The sequence below is a fragment of the Malaya genurostris genome, chromosome 2 (genome assembly GCF_030247185.1).
Source record: "Malaya genurostris strain Urasoe2022 chromosome 2, Malgen_1.1, whole genome shotgun sequence".
Classification (NCBI taxonomy): domain Eukaryota; kingdom Metazoa; phylum Arthropoda; class Insecta; order Diptera; family Culicidae; genus Malaya; species Malaya genurostris.
The window spans coordinates 19,452,357-19,474,818 of record NC_080571.1 but is presented as its reverse complement, the minus strand read 5'-3'; the positions used below and the strand labels follow the sequence as shown (position 1 = coordinate 19,474,818).

The 22,462-nt window shown below is 37.3% G+C and overlaps 2 protein-coding genes across 4 annotated transcripts in view; both read left to right on the top strand.

The window, feature by feature from the left end:
- Positions 1–22,462, top strand: part of LOC131427607 (mucin-2) — a 103,028-nt gene that overhangs the window by 16,512 nt on the left and 64,054 nt on the right. The window lies entirely within an intron of this gene.
- LOC131427605 (uncharacterized) lies at positions 1,214–22,331 on the top strand. 2 transcript variants are annotated; one of them, XM_058590952.1, is made up of 5 exons: positions 1,214–1,284; positions 1,359–2,016; positions 2,073–2,826; positions 21,334–22,139; positions 22,236–22,331. In XM_058590952.1, exons 2-5 carry the CDS (start codon positions 1,381–1,383, stop codon positions 22,257–22,259), a joined length of 2,220 nt encoding a protein of 739 aa, XP_058446935.1. In that variant the 5' UTR covers positions 1,214–1,284; positions 1,359–1,380; the 3' UTR covers positions 22,260–22,331. The 2 variants fall into 2 exon arrangements, with proteins under 2 accessions (XP_058446935.1, XP_058446936.1); XM_058590953.1 differs by having other exon boundaries at positions 1,257–2,016.

Sequence of the window (22,462 nt, the reverse complement as noted above, 5' to 3'; positions counted from 1 at the left end):
GGGAAGTATGGCGGATTTTTTCCCCGGTATCCGGAATGGCGTGCGAGTGGTACGTATGCATCTACGTAAGGCAATTCCATCTTACATCATTTGTGGTCAAGGTGGGACACATCCGTGTAAAACGCTGATTACCTATGAAAATCAGCTGGTTACATGCCAGTTTTGTGAACAACCTGCACACTACGGTAAACCTTGCACAGAAACTGCGAAAAGGACATCTTCAACCAAAGACAAGGTCAACCGTTCAACAATGGAAACTAGTGAGCGCAGTACTCCTGTTTCACCATCAAACCAACCAGCAACTGCTACCAATGTACAACAAGGCGCATCTACAGCAACTAGCAACGAGCTCAAGACTGCGAACATCAAGGAAAACGAAAAGATGACGGAAATCAGCAACAAAACCACCGATGCGGCAATGGATGACGAGACTAGTCACGAACAAAGTGCCCCTCAACCCTCGCAGGAGGGAAATGGAAGCTCCTCTCCTCCTAGAAAAAGAGTGACAACGACATCCACTTCCAAAAAATTTTTATTCAAAAAATCGGCTGATTCGGCCACGTAAAGCTTGTACGCAAATAGGCCTGAATAAAAATACCTTTTAAATAAAAAAAAAATGATCATATCAGTGTGCAATCCGACAACACTGTCGTACAATGCAACGGAACACTAAAAATGATCAAGACTTTCAAAAAAAGTTTTGAAATAGCGAAACATTAGAAACAAAACAATTTGAACAGAACTCAAATCGAACAATCGGAAACATGTAAAATAAAATCGTGAAGTTGACGTAAAAACAATAAATTTCATTTCTCCGAACCGATCAGCTCACCAAAGTGAATCGATTCGATGTATCAGCTCATCAGCTCTTTTAGTTTGAACTTAAATTTCATTTTGTGCGCCGTTTTTCTTATGCACCGGTTTTCTTTCATATGCATGATCGGAATTGACTCATTGATTCGCATTGATGCAATGAATGCAATGCGAATTAATTTATCTTTAATTGATGTCGACTAAATTGAATCTCTTAAAGAGCCGAAGATCCGATCAGCTCGTAGCGTGTTCCTTTCGTCATAATGCAGTGAACTGGGTAGCAAATGAGTGAGCTGATGAGCTGCGGTTCTTTTGAAAAGAGCTGTGAGCTGTCAGCTCACTTCAATGATTCGATTCACTGGAACAGCTCAGGAGCGAATTGCCCATCTCTATCGTGCATCGTCAATGAAAATACAGAAAATATGTACTGTAATCTTGTGAATTGATGATTTCATGAAACAAGAGTTCTTCGTAAGTACGCTACTTTTATAACAATTCAGCCTAATCGATTCAATTAATGGACTGTGTAGATGCTTATGTTTTAGCATTTGACATGAACAAATCGAAATGATTCGAAGCAAACGACTTCACTCGGCATCAACGCCGGTTCAACAACAAACACCATCGTTACTAACTTGTCAGTTTCTCAGCTATACGGCAGAGAATGATATTCAGTTTGTTGCCATGGAACCACCATCAAACAGTCTTGAACCGTCATCTTTCGTTCCATCATCCTTGACCTATTCCGGTTTAATGAGTGAATCGTTCCCCGCTTACGGAGGACCTTTCCAAGTGATCGAGCCGGGAAGTGATTTGTATCTGGAGATAGATTCGGCGTTTTGCTTTGACTCGTCAGGAGCAGATCAGCTTCCGCTTCATCAACAGAGCGATAACTTTTCTGAAAATGGTATTCCACAGCAAGTGCTGGATGATGTGTTCCGAATGGAGGATGAAATGGAGGCTGACGGAGAGCTATTGCCAAGTCAGTATCCCGTCGCAGATAATTTATCGATGGCAGATTATGAGATGCAACTGGTCGCCGAAATGAACAAATTGTTTCCTGAAGTTAGTACCACGCCTGTCGGTGCAACGAATAGTCGGTTGATGGAGGAACTAATCAAGTATGGATCGTCGGATAGTCCATGTTATATGAATGTTCAGTTGAAGTCCGATGGAATACGTAGTGGGCGAAACGTTCCGAAGGTGAGAGAAGAGTTTCTTAGACAATGTGGCGTTCCAAAAATAAATCAATTTTTCAGTTGGACATTCTTAAGCGGGACAAGGAGCGAGGCTTTCGATGTGTGGATATGGTTGATGGCAATGGGAAAATGTTTAAAGCTAAGTATTACGAGCACATAACGATTCAGAAACAGCCAAAATTGTTTTCTCCGGTTCCCGTTACGAAGCCTACTACCAATCCGATGCCATATCGCAGAATAACCGAACTGCTTCGGTCTAATCAGTTAGCAAACGTTAGTCCTTCCGTGGCTAACAAAATCGAAAAGTTAGCGAACAATAATCGAAATGTTACGCTTACGCCAATCCGAGGCAGTACGTCCACCGGACGGCACAGTATGAGTACTCCGGCGAAAAATTCCACTACCATTGTCATCAAAGCTCCGAAAAGAACCATCGCGCATAATGCGGACGCAGAGCCAACCCCACCATCCGAACATTTCCCTATGCCAATTATCAAACAAGAACCGCCAGATGATCCACCGGTTGAACTGGAACTGCAGCAGCAGCTAAGCGTCATAGATTCCACACCGATCGAAGTTCCGACTATTACACCAATGTCGACGAACAACACTGTCAGCAAGCAACCTCGGAAGCAAAAGCTTCAATCACTATCGCAGTGCGATGTGATTTTCAATGATTCGGCCAGTACGAGAACTGTTCCGAGGTTAACATCCTCCTGCAACGAGGGACGATCGGGACGTATCGAGGGTTCTTTGAAGATTCCGCCTCCGCGAGTCCGTACACCAAACGACTTCGTCACCGTGACGATCAAAGGTGAGTTCGGAACGAACATTGTTTCGGTTAGTGAAATTATTGAAACTGTTGTTGAACGGAACTATCGTTCGTGATGGTGAGAGGTTAACTTTTCACTATTGACTATTTATTTATTTTTATAAATTGATTTCTAGCTTTCTAGTGCGATATTTTTATCATTTTTTTTTTCATTTTTTTGAAAACTATTTTAAAAAATGACCAAAGCGACTTTGAATAAACTTGGTACGGTAAATTTTGCTTTTCAGTTCAGTGTATTCGTCCGCTGCATCATTAATTTTGATATTGATTCTGTTGCACTGTTTTTATAAAACTACTTGTTTCAATGGTTCCGGTTTGGTATACCGCCGATATCTAAATTTCCAAATTAGTGTGTATCTCAGTTTTTGGTAATGTGAAATTTATTTATTTTCGTATAGAGACGTGTAATCTTCTATATATCAAGTTTATGAGATTAGAGAACTAAAGGGCGTGGAGATTGGATTCTTGATTTTACAGTAATAGTTAGATTGTTCTGATATTTCATTTTATTGCACTTTCTGGGGAAAATAAATTTTTTATTCTTGGTTCCATCTTATCCCATGGCCGTATCGTTTGCTAGAGCGAATCTTGGACCTCAGATCTACCCAAATTTCCAATTCCGCGACACCTATGAAAGCTAATGTTGACTCGTCGTTCTTCCTGAAAGTAGATAAAGCATAAAATTTCTCCCAGTCCTTTATCCTTCCCTGAGAACGATGGAGATGCTGGCAAAGATGGCTATCCTCAATTTGAGTTGGAATGGTATCAATTCCCAATATTATTCCATTAGCAACTCTTATTTTTCAATTACCAGAGAAACATGATCATATCAGTCAGTTCGTGCTCACATCTCACACGACGCAGTCGAAAATCATTTACGGTCGCAAATAACAGAAACAAAGACAATGCAGTACAGTGAACAATAGAGTATACGGAATGGTCAAATACGATTTAACAAAGCAGGAATCTTGGCCTACAAGACCAAATTCAATTTGTATAGATTTCAAGCGCTGCAAAGTTAGACTAGCAGCAAATGAAATTGAAATCTTACTTAAAGAACGAATGCATCTAGACGCTAATAATGTAACTGAGATTCAATTCAACAAGGCGTCTAACTGTGTGTACATTATGTTTAAACGTGAAAGCGATGCAATTGCATTCCGTTCGGTTAACAACGAGGTGCACAGTGTTGAGTGTGATAACATTAAATACAAAATCCCTGTGCACATGGTGGACAATGCCATAGAAGTACGCGTTCATGACCTCCCCCCGCAGGTCACCGATCAGTACGTTTGGGAGAATATGTCTCGGTACGGAGAAATCCTTTCCATCGAAAGGGAAGTATGGCGGATTTTTTCCCCGGTATCCGGAATGGCGTGCGAGTGGTACGTATGCATCTACGTAAGGCAATTCCATCTTACATCATTTGTGGTCAAGGTGGGACACATCCGTGTAAAACGCTGATTACCTATGAAAATCAGCTGGTTACATGCCAGTTTTGTGAACAACCTGCACACTACGGTAAACCTTGCACAGAAACTGCGAAAAGGACATCTTCAACCAAAGACAAGGTCAACCGTTCAACAATGGAAACTAGTGAGCGCAGTACTCCTGTTTCACCATCAAACCAACCAGCAACTGCTACCAATGTACAACAAGGCGCATCTACAGCAACTAGCAACGAGCTCAAGACTGCGAACATCAAGGAAAACGAAAAGATGACGGAAATCAGCAACAAAACCACCGATGCGGCAATGGATGACGAGACTAGTCACGAACAAAGTGCCCCTCAACCCTCGCAGGAGGGAAATGGAAGCTCCTCTCCTCCTAGAAAAAGAGTGACAACGACATCCACTTCCAAAAAATTTTTATTCAAAAAATCGGCTGATTCGGCCACGTAAAGCTTGTACGCAAATAGGCCTGAATAAAAATACCTTTTAAATAAAAAAAAAAATGATCATATCAGTGTGCAATCCGACAACACTGTCGTACAATGCAACGGAACACTAAAAATGATCAAGACTTTCAAAAAAAGTTTTGAAATAGCGAAACATTAGAAACAAAACAATTTGAACAGAACTCAAATCGAACAATCGGAAACATGTAAAATAAAATCGTGAAGTTGACGTAAAAACAATAAATTTCATTTCTGCCCATCCTGATGTTTGCACCATGCTATCAGGTGTACAACTTTGCTTCCGCCGGTTTTTTTCCAAAATTAAAAGCTTTATTGCGATAAAGTGCTTACAGATGTATTATTCAAAGTATTGTCCATCGCTAGCTACAACTTTCTCTCATCTTTCCGGCAATTTCCGGATCCCGGCTCGAAAAAAAGAGTCCTCTTTTGACGCTATCCATTAATCTATCCATTTTTCCAACTCTTCGAAGGATTGAATATGTTGATCTGCCAGGCCGTGTGCCATCGAACGGAATAGGTGAAAGTCAGAAGGGGCGACATCTGGGGAATACGGCGGGTGGGGCAAGACTTCCCATTTCAGCGTTTCCAGGTACTTTTTGACCACTTTTGCGACGTGAGGCCGAGCATTGTCGTGTTGGAGGATGACTTTGCCATGTCGCTCTTGATACTGTGGCCGCTTTTCTTTTAGCGCGCGACTAAGGCGCATCAGTTGCGTTCGGTACCCAAGTAACAATTCGAATGCCTTATGGTTTTGATTATAATTTATAGGAGTTTTGTAATTGCTTGTTCAATCACTACTTGTTTTATAACAACTATAATAAGTGTCACTTTTGATAATATCATAGTTTTTAAAGCTTCTATAAAACCTTTTACCTAGACTAACAACTGGACTAAAAATAAATCAATTTGTACTAGAATAAAACCATGCAAACACTCTTAATATTGCTTTAAAAATTTTTCTTTAAAACATTATTGTCAGTTAAATTCTTTCATAAATCTAGTTTTGTGTGTGTGTGTGCGTGTTCATTTAATGACAGTTCCACTCAGAGCATATTTGAGGGTTCTAAAGTGCATTTATGACACTCTTGTTGTGGGCTATTTGATTCATTGCTTCTTAGATTAAGTGTAATTTGCATGAAAGAAAATTTCATGGTCGCCATTATGATGTTCTTTGCCGTAGCCATTATTGACATCAAATAAACTTCGAAATGCAAAAACGAGGAAGTATGATGGACTTTTATAATTCATGTTCAGAACGTATGCACAAGTTTTACCGCCACGAAATAGTTTTATACAAAAAAGACGATGAATCACAGAAAATAATTTTCATAAATCATGGAGACTTTTGCAAAAACCGTATTTATTTCAAGGCGAATGGTTATAATTCTTATTTTTATCCATACATTCACGATAAAAATAAAAGCGCATGAAGTTTTTACGTTCGGTTAAAGCCTCAAACTTGTAAATAAAATTCAATGAATTCTTACTGATTGCATTCAACGCAGACATGACACATATAGTCAAGAAAAATATTATCAAAACGACAGTTTATTTAGAGCGGAATTCATTCCATCCAAATAAATTTAATGTTGATCGTAAAGCTGGTTTCAAAATTTTCTTGAATTTGAAGTTTTAACGCAGCTTTATGCTGATTCTTCACTTTGCTTTATAAACCTTATGAAGAATGGTCCACTTGGCAGGAACATGCTCTTATAGAGGTTTTCAGTAGGCTTTCGTGGAGTTTAAAGTTTTAATGCAAGATTTATTATGTAGCATTGAAGATAGCTACAAGTATTTATTAATATTAAAAATGTTACTTGGGTAGCGATCTCCTGTGATGTTTTCACCCGGTTTTAAGAGCTCGTAGTAAATTGTTATTCATCTTTGAAGGTTTTTTCTCTTCCACCATCATGTTTGTCTTCGACATCGAAATCACCATTTTAAAAACGTTGAAACCGCTCCCGACACGTTCTTCTACTCAGAGCAGCATCACCGTAAGTTTCTGAAAGCATTCGATGCGCTTCAGTTGCATTTTTTTCGAATTGTAACAGAAAAGCCAAACTTCCCGCAAATGGCGAGAATTGGGCACATAAACAGACATTTTCGAGCGTGAATAATACGAAAACAAGAATAACTGTCACTGAAACGGCGATGACAATTCGTTAGGCACTGTACACACTCACTACAGCCATCTTTCGGAAAACGGCGGAAGCAAAGTTGTACACCTGATATTTTAATAACTGGCTTTATTGCTTTTTTAAGTTCTGAAGAAAAGCGTTCTCATCTCTATCCTGCGAGGATTTAGGGACAGTTGGTTTTCAAGTCGCAATTCTGTTCTTATTCCCGCCATCTTCGACGCCGTTGGTGCTATGCTTAGTGTTGTCGAGTGTATCTCTTTGGGGTCGTTTTTGTTATTGTACCGTTACGACTATCGCCCGAAACTGAATACTGTTTATGTTCGGTGCCCACAAGTTTACGATCGTTGTGTACTAGCATGTATATGCAAAATTTGAGCTTGAATATGGGTAAGTGCTGTCGCCCGGCGCACAGTGGTTCGAATCAATAAAAACGTGGACTTAAATCAGTAGCTGCCAAACCGTTCTGTTAATGCATATAGTTTCTTTTTAGAAATTATTTACAAATATATACCGCGTAATTTGATTCTATCCCTAATTGTTCATGGCCTACTTTGACAAAAAATATAACCATAACTTTTTTTTCTGAAGAGATAGATATTTTTTTTCTTCTACAAAGTTTTAGAACTATTGAAAATAGTTTACTTTGTCAAATATACCAAAAGTCTAGGTCGCACCGTTTCGGATATACAAAGCGTTTTTATGGCAACCCCCTTAAAATCAGTTTTTTATTTATAACTTGTTTCGAGTTATTTTTTATGCATACTTTCTTTGGAATAATTGAAGAAAATAAAAAATCCCATATTTTTGTTGAAGGTAGTGCATAGATTTGTTGCAAAGTTATACAACATTTTACCTTTTTTTACCTATAAAACCTTACATCGAAGCGAAATATGCAACTTTATGCAGCTGATTTTTACAAAATTTATAGGAAAAGATATGCCCAATACTTTAAAAAAAATCTAAGTGGAACTCGATGGAACTTTTTTTAGGCCTTTTCGAAGTTAGTTTTAGTTATTGAATTATGACAACTCCCTTAAAACTAGTTTTCTAATCATAACTTGTTTCAAGTTATTTTTTAATCCTTACTTTGTTTGGAATAGTTGTAGAAAATAAAATATAAAATCCCATAATTTTGTAGAAGGTAATGCATAGGTTTATTTTTTTCTGGAAAAGTTATACATCATTTTACCTATTTTTACCTAGGAAACCTAGTACCGAAGCGAAATATGCAACTTAATGCATCAAACTTTTGCAATACTTATAGGAAAATATATTCCTAATCCAATTTATTTTCTAATGAGAATATCCTGAGTACTATTCGTGTGATTCATTTTCACTATGGCCATGCTGAAACCATGAATGGTTAAGAAACGAGGTGCGTCACGCGTCTGCGTGAGCGTAGAGATGGGCAATTCGCTCCTCAGCTATTCCAGTGAATCGAATCTTTAAAGTGAGCTGATAGCTCACAGCTCTTTTTGAAAGAACCGCAGCTCACCAGTTCACCGCACTGGTAAGCAGGGATGTCAGGTTCAAAGATTAATCTGTGTTTCACAGATTTTCAACCTTTTGCACAGATTTCAAAAATGGCACAGATTTTTACAGATTTCTGAGAATGGTCACAAATTTACACAGATTCTGAAATCGATCACAGATTTTTAAAATTGATCACAGTTTAGCATAAAAAATTACAGAGTGGTAGAAAATAGTGAGACCTTTTTTTTGCTTACCAAAATGATTCCGATCAGCTATTATGAAAACGGGGAAACGTGCACAGATTTGGCACAGACAGGTTTTTGGCTTGATCACAGATTTTTGAAAAAATGACCTGGCATCCCTGCTGGTAAGGTGGAAACATGCTACGAGCTGAACGGATCTTCGGCTCTTGAAGAGAGAGTTATAAATGAGAAGAAATGTGTGCATGAGCTCTTGTCAGTTCTTCAAAATGTTCATCTATCTTTCTTTAACAGATTGAATGAGCCATTGTAACTAAGAAATCTTACCTCTCACTCAGTAGGCTAAGGTACATTCAGGGATGCCACTTTTGTAGATATTCTCAAATGTGACATAATAATAATTCGCAGACAAGTTAGTTCGCATAGCGTTGCTCTTTGTGCATCAATGATTTCGATCATGCATATGAAAGAAAAACGGACTAAAAAAAACTGCGCAAAAAAAAACGGCGCTCAAAACAAACCTTCAGTTCAATCTAAATGAGCTGATGAGCTGATACATTGAATCGATTCCCTTTAGTGAGCTGATCGGTTCGGAACTCCTCACCGGTATGAGCTGTTTCGCACATCTCACTGTGAGCGTCGCACGACCAACATATCATCTTAAAAAACGTGTTGCTTTGCAATAACTCAGTTTATTTACACGTTTAAAAATGAAATCTCTTCGTAAAGCTTTGTATGTTTACAATACTTTTTCATATATTGTTTGGAAAACAATTTTTCCAGTTTTTTATATGTGTTGAACTTTTGATAATTTTTTGGATTTTCAATATTTAAAACTTACTTTGAAAAGGCCTAAAAAATTGCATCAAGTTTCACTTAGATTTTTTCTAATATTGTTAATTGTCAAAAAGTAAACAAAACAAAAATTACAACAATTTGCTTAAATTGCGCGTGCAAGCATAAGCTTGCTTGTTTTTGCGTCTTTACGCGCACTTTTTAGTAGATACTAGAGGTAATAGAGGGAGATTCTACGTAGATAAATTAAAATAAAAAAAACTGTTTTTAAAATAAAGTGAATATATCGCAAAAAATAATTTTATTTATATCTTCAGCAAAAATATTTCAAATGTTTTTTTTCTTCAAAATGAGATAGAAAACAAAAATTTTTATGTGAACAAAAATTATTTTTATTCGAAATTGGTACTACCCCCTTAACAAAAATTAAGGTGTCACTTTCAATAGAAGCGTAATATAATCTTGGAAAACTTCTTCGAAGACACGTTAGCTCTTAAAAATCAAAGAAAGTCAGTACAGTCTTTTGACCGTCTTTTTCCAGTTTTGGACCACTGTGCGGTGGTCAAAATTTGAAAATTTTCGATCTTGAAAAATCAATTGGTGACATATTGAAAACATTTTTAAATCGACTCTGGGACACTCAAAAAAAAATTCTGGAATCGAAAATTTTAATTAACACCAGATGTCTTAGAATTGCATTAAACGTCGAGATATGGTGTGATCTTGAAAAAAAATCATTCAATTGTAAGTCATATGGACCCACACATTTGGTCCGATTTAGATCACATTATTTATAGGGTTTTCTAAGTGCTTAAATTTTTGAGCACTACAGCTTTCACTAAGATTTGATTCCGTAGTTCGGTATTTTTTGACGAAAACTTTCGGTAATAACCGGTAAATAACCGATGTTTCGGTACATGCATTTTTTTTGTAATTTTTAACCGGACGATCAATTTTACGCAAGTTTTCATTACTAATAGATATACAATTCATACGTAAATCTGAATAGTCAAGTCGCGCGTTCAATAAACGGTTTGTAAAAGATCCATTTAAGTTCTAAATTCCCCTGTGTATTTTACTAACGGTATTGTCGGTCACCAATGAGCTAAAGTGATGCACCTTCCCTAGCACTATCGGTTCTGTTGCTACATCGTTGGATGCCTAACAGTTCTGATAAAAATAGTAGCTCGATTTCCGCTTTTCCCTATTTTATGTATCATCCTATTATTCTCCTGCGAAATTGAATATTCATGTTTGGAGCTAATTATGTCGTACTACGTTGCACCTTGTGAAGCCAAGCGCAGAACGTTCTATATACCGAACTTCTAATAATAGTTCCTTCCTTTTTCCTCCGCCAAGATTGTTCTGAATAATTTTCTTATTTCTTTTGTTCCTGTCAGGTATATTGCCGTTCTACGCATAACTGTCCCATATACTATGGAATTTCCTTTATAAAGGACAGTTATACACTAAGGTCTCTTTTTACACGTTTTTTTTTTCGCACGGTTTTTTTATACACGGCTTTTTTTACACGGATTCCAGAATTAACACGATTTTTATTTACACGGTTTTCGCAATTAACACGGTTTCTGATCAGAGTTTAAAAAGAACTGTCATTTGTTTTTTTGAGAAAAATTTTAAAAAAGGGAACAGGTTGTCTGCAAGAAAACGATTATGAGAGTTAATTTAAAGTTTGAAAGTTAACTAAAATCATTCATACAACAATTCACGGGAGTATTGACTGTCGTTCCACAAAATGATTAATCAGTCTTCAGATCTTGAACCCCTGTCGTAAATTACACGACAACGTCTCTTCCGCTCAGTTGTGGTGTATGATGTCAGTATCGTCATTGATATCATCGAGAATTTCGGAGCGTTGAAGAACTAGTCAAATTTACTTCAACTCTTCATCATATCGAGCAGTACAGTATTTCATACCCATTTGAATGATATAGCTCTAGTAGTATTACGATTTACGCCGATTAAATGAGTTGCTTCAGCATGACACATAGTTAACGCTCGTATCCGTACTGTATTTTCGACTCAAATACTGTGTACTGTTTTTACCCCCAAATCTACTGTATTTTAATTTGCACTGTACTTTTACACTGAATTGTACTGTATTTTTCACACTGGCTGTACAAGAACAGTAACAACTCGTAGCGAATGTGAATGAGAACACAACAACAATACACACAAATTTTTTCATTAATAATTCTTGTTCAGAGTGCGTCACAACAATCAAGCGAAACTTTGATGATTAAAAAAAAAAGAAAAATGTCAACCAAAAAGAAAATATACCCTAAATCAAAATCATTATCAAAAACATCCGCTTCTCAAAAAATGTTATTATTACTTTCGCACATTTTTCAGTTTTTGACGAATTTTAAAATGCCCTAAAAAGGAAATAAAAAATAATTGAGTTTATGAACTTGCTTTGAACGATTTGTTTAGTCTTGTTGAGACGTAGAGCCGTATTGAGTAAGTTTTACATGATATGCGAATACAACTGTGTGATGAAAACCGCGAAAATGCTACCGCAGATACGGTACTCGAACCCGAAAATAGTTCCTATCCTCCTAAATCGTTTTGCCAATTAAGCTATCCTGCATGTGAAACATACAAAAAAACGGACTAATTGAGGGCTGAAACACCTTGCGGAGGGATTGTTATTGAGAAATGACTATAAATGAACGTCGTAGGGCCCGAGCACAGCTGAACATGCTCGGTTCTTATGTTCTGTTAGGCTGTTTGTATGTGTATCTCACATGCAGGATAGTTTAATAGGCAAAACGATTTACCCGTATTTGGATTTCTACGGGTTCGAGTCCCATCTCTGCGGTGGCTTTTTCGCGGTTTTCATTACATAGTTGTATTCGCATGTCATTTTTTCAATCTGTTTTCCTCGTAAGATGCTGATCAAATTTATTTGCTTTTGATTTTTATTCACTATTTTTAGAAAAAAAGCGTACTGTTAAATGTACTGTATTTTCAAAGTCGATGTACTTTATTTCCTTGATTTTTACGCCAAATGTACTGTTTTTCGTAAAAAAAATATACGAGCGGTACCTTTTCTAATTTGATTTATAGTCATCTCTATGAATTCTTCTCCTTTAATTCTGTCTCTGCGTGCATAGATCTTCATCCAATACCCATGTCTTCCCACTCAGTTTAGTTGAAAATGACTGTTAAGATCGTTAGTGTTTACTACACATCGCACCTTCGGAATTAAAAAGAACCGATTCTCAAGCTTGATTTGTAGTGAAAGTGTTTATTGGTGGTATTACTAGCACTTCTTTGGTCAATCGTTCTAATTTGATAGTATTATCGGTTTTTTGAAAACTGAATGCATTATACAGAAGGCATGAGCCATTTAGATTAATTGGCTTGTCGTACAACGCGTTTTCTAAGTGTTCTAATTTTAATTTATCATCCAATGTGTTTTATCAAGTATGACTGGCCCCTTCTCGTAACCTCTGGCTGTTTTTTAGATTTCCGTTTTTATTGTGAAACAACAGTTACATTTTCACAGTTATGTGCACCTTGTATAAATTTGGGAGTTAAAAAATAAGCTTTTTTCCCCTTCAAATGATCAAAAGTTACATTTTATCCAAAACATAACAAACAAATAATCAAATCTACGGTTTTTGGAATTATTACGTCAAATTTTCCACGCGGTTTTTTTTGAACGGTTTTCTTTTACACGAATTTTTTAAAAACGGTACGTAACCCCCGTGTAAAAAGAGACCTTAGTGTACAAGATATAACTGTGTCGATAATGAATATTTCGTGTTAATTTCTGATCGTTTGGTTGGTATGACATGTTTAATATACATCATTCCATTGAGCAAACAAAAAATTGTGTTTAGAATGTCGGATTTTATACCAGAATGTGATGATTTGTGAAAAGCTTGAACATTTAATTTTCATTTCAAGATAAGTACTACAGAGTCGCGTTGATGGTTTGAACGATTCAAATGATTTTGATGTGAGATAAAGAGCGCGGAAGACCATCAAAAAGTTTAAAGACGCCGAATTGCAAGCAAGAAGTCTAAATTGTGAAAAATGGATACCACATGAATTGAATGAAATACAAACAATTGGAGAAGATATTCAACTGTTTCTGCAGGAATCTGGTCTCTTACAGAGACATTGTTTGCAGCATCCGGAATTTGATAACTAGTTCGACTTTCTACGCAGAAATCACTGCGCTGGGCCAAATTGCTCACCGTTACCGCGCGTGGTCGATGTTTGCAGACTGGGCAATTCTAATTCTTTTCTCTTTTACATGATTCGCAAACTTTCACGGGTAGAGGTACTATTTTTTTGTTTCTGTCTCGGGAGGCCGCATCACTTAGCTAAACGATGTACGCTAAATTGCATCCCTTTAAAATGGCAGTAAAGACTGTCCCAGAAAGTATGGACGCACTTTGATTTCGCTGTAAATAATTCACAAGTGTTAGATATTCAAATTTTATTCGATATACTGATAACATTAGACTACAACAACAGAATATTATTCTCAACATTTGCTACTTAGCCATTGTAGACTAGCTGGCGTACCTTCTTGCGAACGTTCCTCATTAATTTCCGTACAGACTTCTTGGCGACAAGTTTTGACACTTTTTTCCAATCTTTTTCGAACTGTTGAATGGTTTCGGCTGCCGAGACATGTTTCCTAAGATGTGCCTTCGTTAATGCCCAAAATTCCTCAATTGGTCGAAGTTGTGGGCAATTTGGTGGATTCATGTCTTTTGGGACGAAAGTGACATTTTTGGTAGTATACCATTCTACCGTTGATTTCGAGTAGTGGCAAGAAGCAAGATCTGGCCAGAAAACAACAGGATCCTTGTGGCTTCGAATCATGGGTAGAAGTCGTTTTTGTAAACTTTCCTTGATGTATATTTCGCTGTTCATTGAAGCAGTGGGGATGAAGGGTTTCGAAATCTTACCGCAGCTACAAATTGCTTGAAAAACCATAGCTTAATTTTTCGACTTCAATCGATGTCTCGGACTGGTTTAACACTTGCCCTTCTCGCACCGTATAATATTGTGGTCCCGGTAAGGATTTGTAATCGAGTTTCACGTAGGTTTCGTCGTCAATGATTATGCAGTTCAAATTTCCAGCAAGAATCGTATTGTACAGCTTTCGAACCCTCGGTCTGATCGATGCTTCTTGTTTCGGACCAAGTTTTGGTTGTTTCTGCTTCTTATTGGTTCGAAGATTCAAACGTTTTTTAGCACGAAGAACATTTGACTTCGAAGTGCCCACTTTCTTGGCCACATCCCGAACTGAAACCTCTTCTTTTGCTCGAACGCCTTCAGTATACGTTTATCCAACTGAGGGTTAGCAGGACCTTTTTTCCGTTTTCGGTTTATCCTCAAATGTGTTATCCTCACCGAACTTCCTGATTGCATTTCGCACGCCTTTTTCACTTACTCCTTCCATTTTTGCTTAGTGACAGTCCGCGTTCTGTGCACCATTTGTACACAATTTTTCGACGTTGTTCTGCTGAAAGTCCACGCATTTCGAAACAAACTAATGAAAACGAATAAACAACTGCACAAGTGGTTAGAGAAGAGTGTAAACAACAGGACGCAGCCATAGAAATTGACAGATTCTGAACCATTGCGAAATGGCAGCGGTTTTTGGTTGCGTTCATACTTTCTGGGACAGTCTTTAGCTTTTTATTGGGTATATTAAATTAAAATTCGGAGTGAAAATAGTTAAATGTGTAATGTTTACATTGTGTAAGCGACGGAAAAACTGCAACGGGGTGAAATACTTTTACGAACGTACTTTGAACACCCGGGCCTCTCTTATCGGTGGGAAGCTGGAAATTGTACAATCTACAATACGTTTTAAATCGGTACATCAAACGTAAAACAGTTGATTGGAAGAAAAAAGTAGCCAAAGGATCACAAACTGATAAGGTTAACTTTCAAGAGAAATCCAAACTGTTTAACGAGAGATGTGGCAAAAAACTGCAGTTGAGTAAAGTTGCAAGACGCGAAAAAACGTAAAGACACAGATAACAGATAACAGACTCGAACAAAAATTTGCAAAATCCTGTGTTAATTTCAAATTTGCTATACACTACTGCCTCCTATTCGACTATTCGCCGTTATCTTTTAAAACGTTCCAATACGTTCCGGAACGATAGCAAAATCCTCCTGCCTGTTACATAAATATTCGAACTATAACAATTTTAACACTTATCACACGATTTCCCTAAGTGTTAGAGACAAATTTATTTCCATGTCACACGAAAATTCGATCCGAATGAAACAATAACAGTTCGGCTGAAAAGTTCGTATCGTTTAATAGAAACACACATTTTTTTGCCAAAATTTGTTTTTATTATTCAACATAATTGCCATCAGAGGCGATACAGCGATTATAGCGATCTTCCAACTTTTCGATACCATTTTTGTAGTACGATTTGTCCTTTGCCTCAATTTCAGCATGGTTTACATCGACTTGTGACACGGTGCATTGTCTTGATGAAACAAAACTTTTTTCTTCTTCAAATGAGGCCGTTTTTTTCGTCCTTTCGTCCTTCGTCCTTCAAACGCTCCACTATGGTTTGAAACGAGAAATTAGCGTGACAAAAATATTTTCACTATTAAATATTAGTTTTTTGTAGTTGGTGTCTTCACAAAAGTTGTTTGTTATCAAATGGCGCTCCTTTTGATATAAAATATTACTAGGGTGGTTCTTATTTAGATTGAAATCTGAAATCTAACTTTCTTAATTGAGCTCAAAAATGACTTTATTGTACAATAAAGTTGTAGGAAATTTTATTTTGAGCAACTTTGCTGAAAAAAGCACCTCTCTAGCTTTTCATTTGACCGAGTTACATCAATTGTCCCGGGTAAGAGAAGGGTGGATCCCGAAAAATCGATTTTTTTGTTCAAACTTTTTTGTGAAACGTTCTATGGAAAAGTTGTCTTCAGAAGAGTTGTTGAAATAAATATTGCGCATAATTTTGTTGAGTGAAGCTTTTTCATATGAGCTACCAGTAAAAAGTTATGATTGTTTTTTCATCAAAAACTAGCCAACCTTCAAATAACAAAATTCATTAGATGCCAGATCGATAAAAATGTATCCTATGCGGCTACTGAAAGTTCATAATATAAGTAAACATTTAAGAGAAAATTGGGAGGGTGTTTTTCTTTTAACTCATTTAAATTAGTCTTAAAAATACCTTGAAAAAACTCAAAAACATTGCATAACTCTTAAACGCCTTAACGTATCAACATACTTCCTTCAGCAAAATAATAGTATCAAATTAGCCCTACAAGTGTTCCATACATTGTTCATTCGAGAAATGAGACACACAAAAACTACAGCCGAAAATAGTTTTTTTGCTGAACAATTTTAATTAATTTATTACCAAAATAACTGATTCAATTGATTTTGATTCCGTTATCGTAATGATCGTATCGTTAACATTCAAAATAAAACATAAGACAACAGTTGATTACGGTTTGGTATGTATTGAATAAATTAAGCCATGAATTATTCTAATTATTATCTAAAACTAAACATTTTGCTTGTTCGGGTAAGTCTTCTGAACTTCTCCTATTTTGTTTGTTCGACAATGCCAAGATAGGGTCTGAAGATAACAGCAGCCTTTTAAAAACATCTTCAATGTTCGCGATTCTGCTGAATTTTTTAGCATGGTGCTTTCTGAAGTTCCGGACACTTTTATTTCGAGTCTCCTGAGCTTCTTCACTAAGCATACCAATAGGTAAAATTGCGTGTCTAATTATCGTGGCTCCATGTATCAACAATTTATGAGCAGTTGGTGATATTGGATACCAGCCATACAACGATACATACAACGCTCGTATTTTCTCAGTGTAACTTTGGAATTCGTCGACGTTTATCTTATCGGCTATTGATTAAACTGAGAATAACGTGAAATCCTTCCAACAGTGTTTCATCAAGGCCTGTTATATCTGCTGTTTCTTTCCACTTCACGAAAAATTTCCGGGCCGTGTTTCCGTCGTTGGAATTATCTCCTGATGACAATGGCTCACCGATACGTAGGCCCAAAATTTCTCTAAACGCAGTTTTTATATTTGTATTCCTTTCCTTCACGGTCTTGTTTAGTTTGCTAACACGCCAGGTGGGGGTTTTCATACGCAATTCTTGAATGATATACTGTAAAATGTCCTTATTACTTCTACCAGCAATCATAATTTCGGTAACTTTTTGTAAGACAAAGCACTTCCTGAAACCCAAGTAAATCATTAGTTTGTTAAAATGAGTAGATTGTATTTATTCTAACCAAAACTCATTGTGCGTCGTTTTCCGGTTGTCACAGGCTATTCGGTACACAAGTGGATGAGAAAAAAGGCGTCTCGGTACGATTTGGATAAAAATATTTGCGTTTCACTAACAAGCACCAGCTTGTTTGAGCTTTGGTTGTCAAGATAATGAAAATTTCTGTTGATATATTTATCATGGCCTCTACTTCGGAATAACCGCTGTCGCTGTTGCTTAAGCTCAACTGAATCAGTTATTTTGGTAATAAATTATTTAAATTGTTCAGCAAAAAATCTATTTTCGGCTGTAGTTTTTGTGTGTCTCATTTCTCGAATGAACAATGTATGGAACAATTGTAGGGCTAACTTGATACTATTATTTTGCTGAAGGAAGTATGTTGATACGTTAAGGCGTTTAAGAGTTATGCAATGTTTTTGAGTTTTTTCAAGGTATTTTTAAGACTAATTTAAATGAGTTAAAAGAAAACCACCCTCCCAATTTTCTCTTAAATGTTTACTTATATTATGAACTTTCAGTAGCCGCATAGGATACATTTTTATCGATCTGGCATCTAATGAATTTTGTTATTTGAAGGTTGGCTAGTTTTTGATGAAAAAACAATCATAACTTTTTACTGGTAGCTCATATGAAAAAGCTTCACTCAACAAAATTATGCGCAATATTTATTTCAACAACTCTTCTGAAGACAACTTTTCCATAGAACGTTTCACAAAAAAGTTTGAACAAAAAAATCGATTTTTCGGGATCCACCCTTCTCTTACCCGGGACAATTGATGTAACTCGGTCAAATGAAAAGCTAGAGAGGTGCTTTTTTCAGCAAAGTTGCTCAAAATAAAATTTCCTACATCTTTATTGTACAATAAAATCATTTTTGAGCTCAATTAAGAAAGTTAGATTTCATATTTCAATCTAAATAAGGACCACCCTAGTAATATTTTATATCAAAAGGAGCGCCATTTGATAACAAACAACTTTTGTGAAGACACCAACTACAAAAAAACTAATATTTAATAGTGAAAATATTTTTGTCACGCTAATTTCCCGTTTCAAACCATAGTGCGCTCTAATAACGCTATATAATAGTCACTGTTGATGGTTTTTCCCTTTTCAAGGTAGTCGATGAAAATTATACCATGCGAATCCCAAAATACAGACGCCATAACCTTACCGGCCGATTGTTGAGTCTTTCCACGCTTTGGGTTCGGTTCATCGCGTGCAGTCCACTCAGCTGACTGTCGATTGGACTTCGGAGTGAAGTGATGGAACCATGTTTCGTCCATTGTTATATATCGACGATAAAAATCGGTTTTATTTCGATATAACAGCTCCAAACACTGCTCATAATCATCAATTCGTTGTTGTTTTTGATCGATTGTGAGCTCACGCGGCACCCATTTTGCACAAAGCTTTCTCATATCCAAATATTCGTGAATAATATGTCCAACACGTTCCTTTGACATCTTTAGGGTGTCAGCTATCTCGATCAACTTCACTTTACGGTCATTGAAAATCATTTTGTAGATTTTTTTCACGTTTTCATCGGTAACAGCCTCTTTTGGACGTCCACTGCGTTCATCGTCTTCGGTGCTCATATGACCAGTACGAAATTTGGCAAACCACTTACGAATTGTTGCTCCGCCCGGTGCAGAGTCTGGATAACACTCATCAAGCCATTTTTTGGCATCGGCGGCACTTTTTTTCATCAAAAAGTAGTGTTTCATCAACACACGAAATTCCTTTTTTTCCATTTTTTTCACAATAACAAAAGTAGCTTCACTCAAAATGCAATATCTCACAAACTAATAATCAGACAGCTGTCAAATTTATACACGTATCTTTTGAAGGTTGGTACCAACTGAAAATGGTATGGATTTAATTCTAGTGGCGCCCCCTCATAGAAACGATACGAACTTTTCAGCCGATCTGTTAGAAACTTGCCATTTTAACCAACAGCAAAACAAAAATCTAGCGTTAAGTGAATGTTGCACCCAAAATTGTGACTCATGTGAAAGCGGCACCCAAATCGTGGTGGTACTTCGTGTCAATCGTGGTGACATCTGCAAGTGTTCGCCACGCTGATTGAGCAAATTTTACACACAGTTGATACGTGAGCCTGTATATCTGTTATCTGTGGTAAAGAACTACACACGTACAAAGTTCAAAAGGTGCCGCATCGCTATGAACGGCAGTGAAAACATTTTAAACCCTCTTTTTAGTCGGTAATTCACCGAATCCATTTATTATCAGAGATTCATTCACTTATTTAGTCTATCCTCTCCTAGCCTAGCTAATTAGTTCTAACAGTTAGGATCTCTGAGTAGATCCGGAAGGAGGAGTTAGAACGCGCAATGTAAATCGGGCTTAACCAATGGGACTCGTGTCGTGTCGGCCATTGTATATTTTGTGGGTTAGAGAGAAAGTAAAGTCGTTTGGGAGTTGAATAGTGAGCTTCTTGAAGAGCGTGAGCGGGAGAAGAGGGCGATAGCATGTTGGGTTATTCTCGTGAGTGTCGGTTTGAATTATTGTGTGTGTATTGCTGAGTTACTGTCATTCTAGGTCGTGCTAACCGGTATCGATTGTGTTCGACGGTGGGGCATGAGGTACGTGTAGAAGAGGGAAGTGACACAGGCTGTTTTGTTTTGTGATCTGTTTTCGATGACATAACAATTTGAAACTTGATGGTTCCTTGTTTCTGTAGTCGAATTTTTCGATCACGGCGTTTTTCGCTGGGTCACCGGAAAGTGCAAGTGCTGACATTTTAGTTGGCTTCATGTAGGGGATGTTTTTATTTTATGTAGGTTTCTAGGTTTTCGTGGAAGGGTGCTTTTACGAGTTTTTGTTATGTGCGTGTGGTCTGGGGTGTGTGGAAGATTTAGTCTTAAAGGTTGACATTACAGCAGAATATGGTGCGAAAAGCATGTGCAAGGTAAAGCTCTACACCCAGATGTCGAAAAGACCGCATTATTTAATTATGAATGACGAGACGTACGCGGGAGCAGACTTGCGGCAGTTTCCGGGACTTCTGTTTTTCACTGCTCATCATAAGTTTGATGTCCCAGAAGACGTTAGAAAGCAACATGGAATCGACAAGCAATTTGCTAATGTGGAAAGCGTGAAAACCGGGACGATTAACATGTAGGTATAAAGGAATACTTCCACTTCTATTTTTGACGTCACATAATAGTCCCACGCTGTTCTGGCCGCATTTAGCCTCGTGCCATTACCCCAAAAGTGTGTTGGTATGGTACAAAGCTAATGAGGTCAACATCGAACCGAAAGATTTCAATTCCCCGAATTACGGCCAATTGAGAAGTGCATCATGAAGCAGGCAGAAGTGCATCATTCGGAAGTATTCTTAGAAAGTGAAATCGGACCTTATGAGTAGTGTTAAGAGAAGGGTTCGTACATTTGGATATGCTATTGAAAATGAATAAAACGAACGTGGAAAAAGTTGAATAATATCTTTTATTTGAAAGTTTGAAGGTTATGAATTTTGCCTAATATTTTCTTGTGATGCAATTTGATTTCGTACATCATCAATATGCAAATTGATTTTCTTGTCGTCTTCAAATCGCGTGAGGGCAGGTTACACAAACTTTTGTTAAATCTCAAAATAAACAAATAATATTTTCAGTGGACATCATCTAACACCCGAATCCACTGTTTTAGATGCCAACGGAAACATTCGTAAGCAACCGCAGCTGCGCTTGGTTCAGAAAAACGTGAATAGGCAGTCTGCATCCAATTGCAGATCGGACACGATGAGACAGCGCATTACCCACTATCGTGTGCAGACGATTCCGAAAGACAAACGAGTTCATGGTCAACCGATGGAATCAATCGAAATTCTGGACAGTTCCGATGATGACGTCGTTGAGACTTCCGTTCATAGCGAATTTGAGGAAGTTCCCAAACCGAAGCTTCCCGGAAACACCGAGTCGATTCAGTGTCCATTTTGTTGCAAAATATTCATGTCACCACATTCGCTGATGTTGCATCGCCAAAGCTGTGCCGATGCGGTCATGTTCAGAAATGTCAACCGGAGTAAACCCGCACGTAGACCAAACAGAAACGAAAACGTAAGTCTGTTGAAACGATCTTTCGATTCGTTTGGTACTGACGATCGAAAGTCAAATAGAGATTCTTCACTGCAATCACCCGGAAAGTTCGGAGCTGTCGCTAGCAACGATGCGGACAGGTCGAATGTTGTCTCGAAGAGTTGTCGGTCAGAAACAAAGAAGAAACGTTCATCGAACGGACACAAGCGCAGCGAGAAGCTCAGTATCGAGATCCTACACTCGGCATTCAACATTGACAATTTGCTGGTATGTGATGTCTGTAAGAAAACGTTTCGAACCCAGGACCATTTGGAAGTGCATCGAAAGATTCACGATACTCAGTTCATTTGCCAGTATTGCAAGAAGAAGTTTCATGAGGTACCAGTCAAGCACGTGTGCCAAGAAATGAAGCGTTCGGTGAGTGTCTGGTAGTAAGGCTATTCGTGTCATATTGTATCTTAGGGTAAATTAGAAATTTTAAGAGAAATTTTCACCTTGAATTCTTTCTTACAGATACAACACAAACGTAAGTCGTGAACGGTTGTACCTAAATGAGGTGCGGTTTGTTTTTTTTTTATTTTGGGAATATAATTTGAACTTCGAAAATGCTATATTTCACTTTTGGATTTTGTTGAATTTGTGTTGATTACATTCATATAAGCTTAAATAAATCGCTTTTATCTTTTTTCGTGTAACTTGTTGAACATTTGAAATATTAATTCGAAAATTGAATTGAATCT